This window comes from Callorhinchus milii, unplaced genomic scaffold (genome assembly GCF_018977255.1).
Source record: "Callorhinchus milii isolate IMCB2004 unplaced genomic scaffold, IMCB_Cmil_1.0 Scaffold1, whole genome shotgun sequence".
NCBI lineage: Eukaryota > Metazoa > Chordata > Chondrichthyes > Chimaeriformes > Callorhinchidae > Callorhinchus > Callorhinchus milii.
In genome coordinates this window covers 76,933,735-76,943,942 of record NW_024704742.1, presented here as the reverse complement: position 1 = coordinate 76,943,942, position 10,208 = coordinate 76,933,735, and the positions used below count along the sequence as shown (strand labels likewise).

The 10,208-nt window shown below is 42.4% G+C and overlaps 1 protein-coding gene across 1 annotated transcript; it reads left to right on the top strand.

Moving 5' to 3' along the window:
- Positions 1-377: 377 nt before the first annotated feature.
- Positions 378-8,986, top strand: LOC103177695 (uncharacterized). The gene is given in 4 exon segments (NM_001292929.1): positions 378-705; positions 5,797-6,397; positions 6,766-6,861; positions 7,997-8,986. Coding segments are annotated over 4 exon segments (963 nt in total). The 5' UTR covers positions 378-557; the 3' UTR covers positions 8,115-8,986.
- Positions 8,987-10,208: the final 1,222 nt, after the last annotated feature.

Here is a 10,208-nt window from a genome sequence, read left to right as displayed (position 1 = left end):
TTTAGGTGATGGGTTTCAGTTTGTGTCAAACACCTGGCTGACCCCCCCTAAAAAAGGGAGAAACTCTGTACATGGGCTACTCTCTCACCACGAGTCACATAAACAAGTTCTCACAAAACCTTCAATTTCACAGCTGCTTTCTTTACTTGTGTGCTGCAAATATGCTTCTTGGCCTGGAGAGGGTTAAGTGCATTTTTCCAGCAGTCTTTTCCGAACTGCCACTAATGAGTTTCAAAACCTACCAAATGTTTCAAGAATTTGCAATTGATTAGCAAGTTTCCTGGCTCAAGTTCCTTATTATTTCTCTTGTTTTGATAGGCTCAAGGCGCACACAATGACTGGTCACAGGGCAACTGCGCACACAGACACACACACACACACACAGAAAAAGATATACACAACCAGAAGTTTCGAACATGAGGTTGGCAAGCGCCGGGTCACTGGGACTGTTCAGCTTTCTTTCTGGATACTTGTTTTTTACCTGCTTCCCGGAGCTAAAGCCATGTCATGCGGAGAGTGAAGGCAGCGAGCAACAGAGTAATAAAGCCATCTTAGAGATGTTACACATCAACACTCTGACATTCCCACGCCGGAACAAACTTCACCCTTACATGAAACTGGTCTACCAGCAAATCAGCTTCTCTGGGGCCAAGGAATCGGCTACAATCGAGGGGACACTGGTCCAAAGCTTCAGGACCATAAGAGGTACATTTCAAAGTTCAACTTGTTAAATATATTTTCAGCCACCAAGCAGCAGTGAAACATTTAAGCTTCCCTACCGAAAATAGCAACGAGATTTGTTTATATTTCAGAGCAGACAAAATAGTCATATTGATTCTAGCCAAAGGCAATTCTGGTGTAACTGGTAAAAGACTGGCTCGATAATGATCCTTGCATTTGCATTTATGATATAGCGCCTTATCACGCCTTTGTGACATTTCAAAGCACGTCACAGAATGTACTGTAATGTGAATTAACTCTGGAACACTCTTCCCTCAATCCCTCTGCCTTGCCTCCTCTCTCTCCTCTTTCAAGTCCCGCCTGAAGACTTTCCTGTTCGACCATGCTTACGGCCACCTCCCCTCTCCCCCCGGTCGGAGTCAGGTTCCACCACTGTTAAGCTCTCTGAGTGGAGGGCGCTGTTTAAGTGCAAGTTGTTGTTGTTGAATTGACTGTATATTTTGTGGGCGAAACGTGGCAGCCAATTACACACAGCAGTGTCCCACAAACAGTCATGGATTGAATGACCAATTTTTTTAAAGGAATTATTACCCCCAGAAAAGCGATCCGCCAATCGACTAACAACTGGGTTCCTACTTACTGCTAGGTAAACAAGAGTCATGTGGAGTAAGGAAACTTGGCCAATGTTTCACTTAAAACTTGCATAGTGTGTGGAAGTTACAAAATAGATAATACAGAAGAAAGCAAAAGTGAATCCAAAAAGGAAAGAGGTTACAAAGACAATTAAGTTTTCAAAGCGCTCTGGGTCAAGATTTGTGTGAGGATCACTATATAAATGCAAGTTGTTGTTGACAATGAGAAATTACTAGGAGAAAATATCAAGAAACATTAGAAACAAGTCAGGTAATCTACAGACATAAAATAATAGCTAAGGTAGGGATATGACTCTAAGGGGTGAAGGGGATAAGCTCACAGGGATAATAAATAAATGGCTGAAATATTAAATGAATATTCTGTCTCAATTTTCACTAAAGAGACTGACAATGAAATTTCAGGAATAACATGGTGTTGGGAATCAAATCACCTCAGTTAATTTATGTACTACTGTACATAAATTAGATTAGACCAACATAGAGAATAAAACACCAGATCCAGATGGACAGAACCCAAGGTCCTTAAAAAAACTAGGGAGTTGATAACTGAGGCACCAGCATATTTAAACAACACTTTGGAGATAGGAGGATGGCAAATGTAATATCTACTTGATGGTGGTTGGTTCAAAGGTGTTCGAGCCACATGTAGCAGTGAGCAGTGAGTAAGTAACCAAGTCAATTATGGTTGATGCCTGAAGTGAGAAGGCACTGACAGGAGTCAATCAGGAGAGCCTTGGTCTTGACAACAACAGCAACAACTTACATTTATATAGCCCCCCTTCACACGGGGTAGCATCTCAGATCACTTAGATTGACATTTGATGAAGAAAGTTAGAATATATATTTATTAAATATAAAATTAAATATATCTTTATTAAATATAAAGTTAAATATATCTTTATTAAATATAAAGATAAATATATATTTATTAAAGTAAAACTAAATATATTTATTAAATATAAAGTTAAATATATATTTAAGTTTATTAAATTTATATCTGAGGCCTTCGGTCCACATGATCTCATCCTTCCAGGCAGGGCGAAACCTTAGGCAACTTCCCTTACTCCACATGTTTACCTAGCAATAAGAAAGAATCCAGTTGTTAATTGATTGGCGGATCACTTTCAAAAGAATAACTAAATAAGTAATAATAATTTGTTCAATTAATCCACGGCTGGGACGCTATTGTGCACAATTGGCTGCCGCGTTTCGCCCACAAAATACACAGTCACTACACTTTTCAATATATTCTGTGAAGCACTTTGAGACGTCTCAGTGACGTGATAAGGAGCTACATCAAATGCAAGGATTATTATTATTATTATAAACTGCCTGAAATCTGTCTTGAAATTGCTAGGATCCCTCTTCCTGTTTGGGCTTTGGTTTGCAGGGTTAACGAGAGCTGAGTGGGATGACTCCCTGACCCCAGTAGTTGGTCTGCCCTTCCCAGTCCTGCCAATGAGCCAGGCCGGCCATACTGTCATCAACAGTGCCCTGGAATACTGCTGATCCTCCTGGCTCAGGAACTGGAACTATCCAAACCTCCACAGAGGGTGGACTTGATCGTGACATTCCATTGCCAAACATGTTACCTCGGAGCCGGTTCAGCTCCAATGAGCAAACACGGTCTCCTACGCTGTACCAATGAGCCACAGCACAAGCAACAACAACAACAACAACAACAAGATTCCATTTATAAAGCGCCTTTCACGTCAGGAGGACGTCCCAAGGCGCTGCACAGTTGGGTCATGACCCGAGCAGGGGGGAAATGGTCAGGGTGAGGGGAGGGAGCGAGGAGGGGGGAAATGGTCAGGGTGAGGGAGGGATGGGAGGGAGCGAGAAGGGGGAAGAGAGTCGAGAGGGGAGCTGAAGGCACGGTCAAAGAGAAAGGTTTTGAGACCGGCCTTGAAGGAGGAGAGGGAGGAAGCGGCGAAGGCACTGGGGGATGGAGTTCCAGAGCCTCGGGGCTGAGAGGCTGAAGGCCCGACCACCAATGGTAGGGCGATTGGGGCGGGGGACGTGGAGCAGACCGGAGCCTGAGGAACGGAGGGTACGGGCAGGTAGGTAGGGGACAAGCTCGAGGAACAGCACCTCATCTATCTGCTGGGGACCTTACAGCCCTCTGGCCTCAATATTGATTTCATCAATTTCAGACCATAACAGCTCACCTTCCCCCTCCCCCTCTTCTGTGACCATTATCACATTATCTGGGTCCCAGACACACATTTTCTCTCCCTGATCTACCTTTTTTGTTGCAAGTTCTTTCCCCCCCCAACCCCTTTTTTGTTCTGCAGTATTAACACCTCTATTCCCCTACTTTGTTGCAATAACCCTCTTTGTTTACATCATTAACACCTCTTTAACCCATCATCCCCTGCCTCTACCCCATTTTCTCCTTTGTCTTCCTTGCCTGACCTCCCCCCTCTCTTTTAGCCCTTAAAAGCCTCCCCCTCCCAATATGCTCCTGTTCTGACGAAGGGCCATGGACCCGAAACATTGACTCACTTTCCTTTCTCCAAAGATGCTGCCTGACCTGCTGAGTGTTCCCAGCGACTTCTGTTTTTGTTTTCAGCTCCAATGAGACCCCACTTACCTTGCTCCCAAGGTGGATAGTTACTAGTTGGTCATTTGACATCCGACATGCGTGAGTTTACTTCCTCAATTAATGGATGGCAGGTACCAGGAACTCCCTGCAAGCTTCCTGGTGGGCAACACAGCTCAGCATGAAATGCACAAGTGCATTGCCACTGCCTTCCTGTCCACAGCTCGGACATTCATCAGATACTCATTGCTTCCTATTATCCAATTGGAGGTGTGGAGCTTAAGCAGGATCTGCTTACCTCTCTGCAAGTCAATCTAGATGGAATCCAAGCACTGGATGTGCAAAGTCAGACTCAGAGTTTCCTCATCAGCTATCTGATGAACATCTGCCTTCAGCATGGTAGGAGGACCTTTACAGGACAGCTTCAAGTTCAATGCCACGTAGCAGGACCATGTGTTGAATCTATCCCAGACTGATAGATGATAGCAAACATGATAACATAAATGGTCGCCTCTCTGTCTCAACATAATAATAATCCTTGCATTTGATATAGCACTTTTCACGTCGGGAGGACGTCCCAAAACGTTTCACAGAACACACTGTAAAGTGAAGTGACTGTATATTTGTGGGCGAGCGCGGCAGCCAATTGCGCACAGCAGTGTCCCACAAATAGTTGTAGATTGAAAATGACCAATTTATTATTGTTTTTGGTTTTGGAGGGATTATTATTAGGGGTGGAGTAAGGAAACTTGCCCAAGGTTTTGCCCTGCCTGGAATTGAACTCAGGTCTCTCGCTTGCAAAGCGAGTGCTCTAACCACTGAGCTACAGGACTCCACGTAATAACATAATTCATAAAGGCACAAATTGCGTACTGAGATTTGAAAAAGGGGAAACATTTCACTTGTTAGAGATGTCTGAATGGGGAGGGAGGGATGCACATTGATGCATCAGAGAATAGGGAACTTTACAATTCATCTAACCATGAGACACTTTATTCAGGATGCTCCTAGAGCTCTCGAAGAAGAATCATGCACTGAGATCTTTTAAATTGATAAGTCATAAGCAGCAACCATTCACCATTCACTGTAAAATTGGCAAATTACTATTAGCATGAAGGTAGGGTGCATATGAGTGAATGGGCAATGTCCCCCTGAGCTCAAATACTGCCTTTTTGTGTTATTAAAGAACATTAAGTTCATAACTAAATAAGTAATAATAATTTGTTCAATTAATCCACGGCTGGGACACTATTGCGCACAATTGGCTGCCGCGTTTTGCCCACAAAATACAGCCACTATACTTTTCAATATATTCTGTGAAGCACTTGATCTAAATCTGAAAAATTAGCAAACTCACCTCATGAGACATTAAACAGTGTCTGCTTGTTCCCATAGCATGATTCGAAAAGAGAAGGGAGATTCTCTCAGTGTCCTGACCAACAATCTTCCAGATAAAGAATTGGTCAATCACTTTATGGCTGTTCATGGGACACAGCTACATCAAATTGCCTGCCAAGTATGCCTACAAAAAGGCAGACACTGCTCCTTACAGTAAATCTTGTGAAGTGCTTTGAGACGATTCAATGGCATGATGAGGTGGATTATTATAGTATTATAGTAAAAGAACTCCCCGTTTTGCAACAATTGAAATAGGTACCACTGCATCACTGGGTCATACAGACAAGAAGGTGTAGATTAAATCTCCCAGTCTGAGCCGTAGACATGGGATTGAATAGTTTGCCAAAGTTCACGGTCAGTAGCTACTTAGGTTAGGTCAGAAGGCAGTCAGTGACCATCAAAACATACCTAGAGAAAGTCAATGCATTTAAGAGTGATGGAGGGAAAATTGTAAGGGAATAGTCTTTAAAAAGTGCACCAGAAAATGAGTATGTCCAAATCATTTGTCTGTTTATTTAATAGTTCCTGAATTTGACAATCCAGGATGGCTCTGGTTCAATATTTCCCACCTCAAAGCATCCATGACAGCCTCTGAGCTGGTCGTGCGGAGACGAACTCTCCACCGGGAGTCCTTGACAGTCAACGTGACGATACACAGCATTGGTACCGAACTAAACAAGCTCACCATCAGCGAGCCCCTGGATGAGAAAGTTTTGAATCTGGATGAACCTCCTCCCTTCGGCTACGACATATTTAACGTATCGCTGATCCTGAAGCAGTGGGAGGCGGACATTGTAGGATTCCAATTCCAGTTCACTGATGATAGTGGCAGCTTGGTTATACATGATGCTCTGACTCAGAGCCTGTACTGTCTGAACACCAGCTCCCCGAATGAACCGTTACTCATTGCCTATCGAATCCCATTATCCGGAACCAGCAAGACCGAGAATCAGCCCAGCAGAAGGGATAGCCAGCAGTGTTCCAGGGTGCGCAAGAGGAAGAGCTTAGTACATGGGACCACTCCTGGAGAATGCAGCCTGCACCAGTGGTATGTGAATCTACAGGGCCCTGAGTTACAGCATCGGATCCTGGAGCCACACGGTTACTATGCTAATATCTGCAGGTGAGAATTAAACCATGTAGGAAGAAATGCTGTTATTTATAGCATGGTATAAAAAATACTTTAATATTTATGTTTTTCCACAATTTTTTAAAACATTTAACTATTGGAGGAAGAAAGTCAAATCGGGTGGATAGATTTCTAGCCCACTGTTTTACAGGAGTTGGCATTACACAAAGTACAGTAGTTACAACTTTAACAACTCAATATTACTATAGCACTGTACCCCCCTCACTGGCACTCCTCATATCAGTTAATTCAGTACAGAAAAAAGGCTCACATACGGGGCTAGTGTTGCCCTCAGCTCCACAATGAGCAATGTGATTTTGTTTCAACCAGATATGGAATCTGAACTCTTTCATTTGTTCCAGAGGTCACTGCCCCACCGAAACATCTGGACAGGAGAAGACAGAAGCACAGAACCCTTTGTGGAAAACAGAAAGCCAAAACACAACCATATCACAAATGTAAGCATAGCTTTCGCGTGTCTTTTTTGTATTGTTTAGAGAAACAACTTTTCTTTAAAAAATGACCTCCTCCCCACCCAGCTGTTGGCCATCCAATTACCGCTCCTCTCCCCCAATTGACCGATATAGTTAATCTGTTCCTCTTCTCCAGCTCTGTGCCATTGTCATCACCCATCTTCTCAAAAAACCTACCCTTGATGTGTCAAACTTCCCATCCCAAACCTACTCTTCCCTTCTAAAACGCTATTCCTATTGCTCAGACCTTAACTCCCACTCCCTTGTCGAGCCCCTCCCATCTGGTTTCTGCCCTGCTCACAGCACTCAGGAATCACTCATCAAGGTTATAAATGACGTCCTCTGTCTCTCTGACAAGGGCTCTCTCTGCCCTCCTTGTCCTCCCGGACCTCTCTGCTGCTGTTGACACAGTGGAACATGCCATCTTCCTTGATAGCCTCTCCTCCCTCATCCACCTTACGGGACCACACTCTCCTGGTTCGAGTCCTATTTAACCAACTGCCATCACTTTGTCTCCGCAAACATTTTCTCTTCCCGCACCCACCGGGTCACCTGCAGCATACCCAAGATTCCCTGTGTGTTTGTCTGACATCAACACTTAAATGAATGCCACCTTTCCGCAGCTGAACATAAAAAAGACAGAAGCTATATTCCTCGGCTCCTGTCAACTTCTTCTTACTTGGAGTTCTGACCCCCTAACCTTCCCTGAGCATCCCTCAGACTAACCAAACTTGTTTGCAATCTTGGCATCAGTTTGCCTTCTTATCCTACATCCAGTCCCAGACCAGGACTCTTGCCACCTCCATCAAATCGCCTGCCTTTGTTCAGCTGTCTCCCATCTTCTGCACGGTCCTTGTCCCCTCCACTATTAGCAGCCGTGCTTTCAGCTCCGAATCTATGGAACCCCCTGACTCAATCCTTCTATCTTGCCCCCTCTTTGATAGTCTTCAAATCACACCTGAAAACTTCTTTGACTGTGGCTTCGGTCACCTCTCTTTCTAGCTTAACGCAAACCATACCACCGTTGAGTTCTATGAGGTGCTGCTTGCATGAAAGGTGCAATATGAATGCAAGCTGTTGCTGTTTAATGTGTTAATTTCTGCCATTTGTTTCCTCTCAGACCCCGTTGTGTCCCACAAACATATTCTTCAGTCAATATGATCTACATCGCAGAGTCTGGAGATGTTTCCATTGAAAGTCTGAAAAAGATGAGCATTGAGAGCTGTGTCTGCAAATAAGACACTTCCAGTAATAAGTGCATTATGTACCTAGAATAACTAATTATATTGCAGTACCTGAACCAGCTTTTGGAAATGCTGGAAATGAAGACAATAGAACAATTGAATCTTCCAGTAGATTATGTATGCATTACAAAGTACTTGTCAGCACACCACTATTTACATAACAGCTTTTGGGACCATAGGTAAAATAGTTAAATGTGATGGACTCATTTTAAAAAACAACTTGATGATGTGATTGGACAATGGTAGGATGGTTATTCTGGAAGGATGAGATCAGATGGGCTGAAGGGCCTTCTTCACCTGAAGAAGTGAATTGTGAATTGATCTTGTGAATTGATATCAGCATGTATGCAGAATGGGAACCAGAAATCATAACCATGTCATGTTTGTATTAGAATAGTTGCCTCCGTGAATCTGCCCCTGCGAATCTGGTGCTGGCTGTGTATTGTTTCACAGCCAGCATTGATCTCAAATTACAATTTGATTATTTATTTAGACTGGTTTTAAACACTGCCATATCCATCACTGGAACAGTTGCATTCTACATAGCTAAATGCAAACCCACGCTGCCTCACTGAAGATAAATGTAAAACTAAAACTAAATATTCATCAGAAGAATTAGAAATAATTGTTATTTTATCTTCAGTCAGTGGAGCCATCAAATGTATACTTCAGGTCTACTACATCCTTATAGTTATATAGTTACACAATTGACATTCTATATTACTGTATTAGGTTACAGAAAATAAATAAAGAGTGTGCTAATTCACAATAACTTAAATGTCCCTTGGGATGTTTGTTTGGGCTTATGTATTCAACTTTCTAATAAAACAATGTAAAATGAATTATAAAATAAAAATAATCCTTGCATTTGACATAGCGCCTGATCACGTCTTCAAGACGTCTCAAAGAGCTTCACAGAATATACTGTAAAGTGAATTCACTGTATATTTTATGGGTAAAACGCAACAGCCAATTGCGCACAGCAGTGTCCCACAAACAATCAGGGATTAAGTGATCATATTTTTTTTAATAATTTCTAGCCCACAAAATGCTAGAAAGATTACAGCACAGAAGCAGAGCATTGGGCCAACCATGTCTGTGTTTATGCTGTCTTCTTCTAATCCCTTACAAAATTATATTCCTATTCCTTCCTTCTCCTGATGAAAAAAAATTTAATTTGATTTATAATCCTGCATGTTTCCATTGAACCAGAGCATGTTTATGCAACAATTCAAATCTGCTGGAATTTACGAGTAATAATAAAGAATAATCCTTACGCTTGGTTTAGCGCCTTTCACGTCAGAAGGACGTCTCAAAGCATTTCACAGGATTTACTGTAAACAAAGATGATCGATAAAAAGAACTTATTTAAACTTTTTTGAAAGACAAAACATTTTTCATCAAAATTGTTTCATTCACCACAATGGATATTTTCACCATATGCTTTCAGCTGTAAATCAGAATAAAGTGGAAGCACTGAAATACATTTCATTGAGATCAAGACAAAAACTCTATTCTACCCTCCATAAACCAACAACTCCACAGTGTAAACATCAATCCAACATGACAGAGGACGGTGAGGGCAGTGAGTGCTGCGAATGTGGAACTCACCAGAGGAAGCTATGGTTAAAGCAATAAGCATCAACATATTTAACAGGAAACTTGATAATGCATGAGGGAGAAGGGAATAGAAGTGTTTTGGAGCAGGGAATAGGAGTATAAACACAGACATGAACTAATTGGGCAGATTGGCCCGTTTGTGTGCTGTACCACTCCATACAATTCTATGAATAGAATTACTAAAGACATTAACCCTGTTGCTTTCAGCATGTACTGAGATGGTACCCACTTGAAGGTGCTATACAAATGCAAGTTGTTGCTGTTCTTGTTGGTCAGCGACTCTGTCTCTGAATTCTACAATTGTGCGACTTCTGGAATGTCTGATATGTTCCCAAAGATTTACAGCAGGGAAATAGGCCACTCGGCCCAACTAGTCCTTGTCATGTGTTTATGCTCCATGAATCTCCACCCATTCCAAACTCCTTCCCATACCCTTCTCATTGTACATCAGACAGCAACTGCATTGCA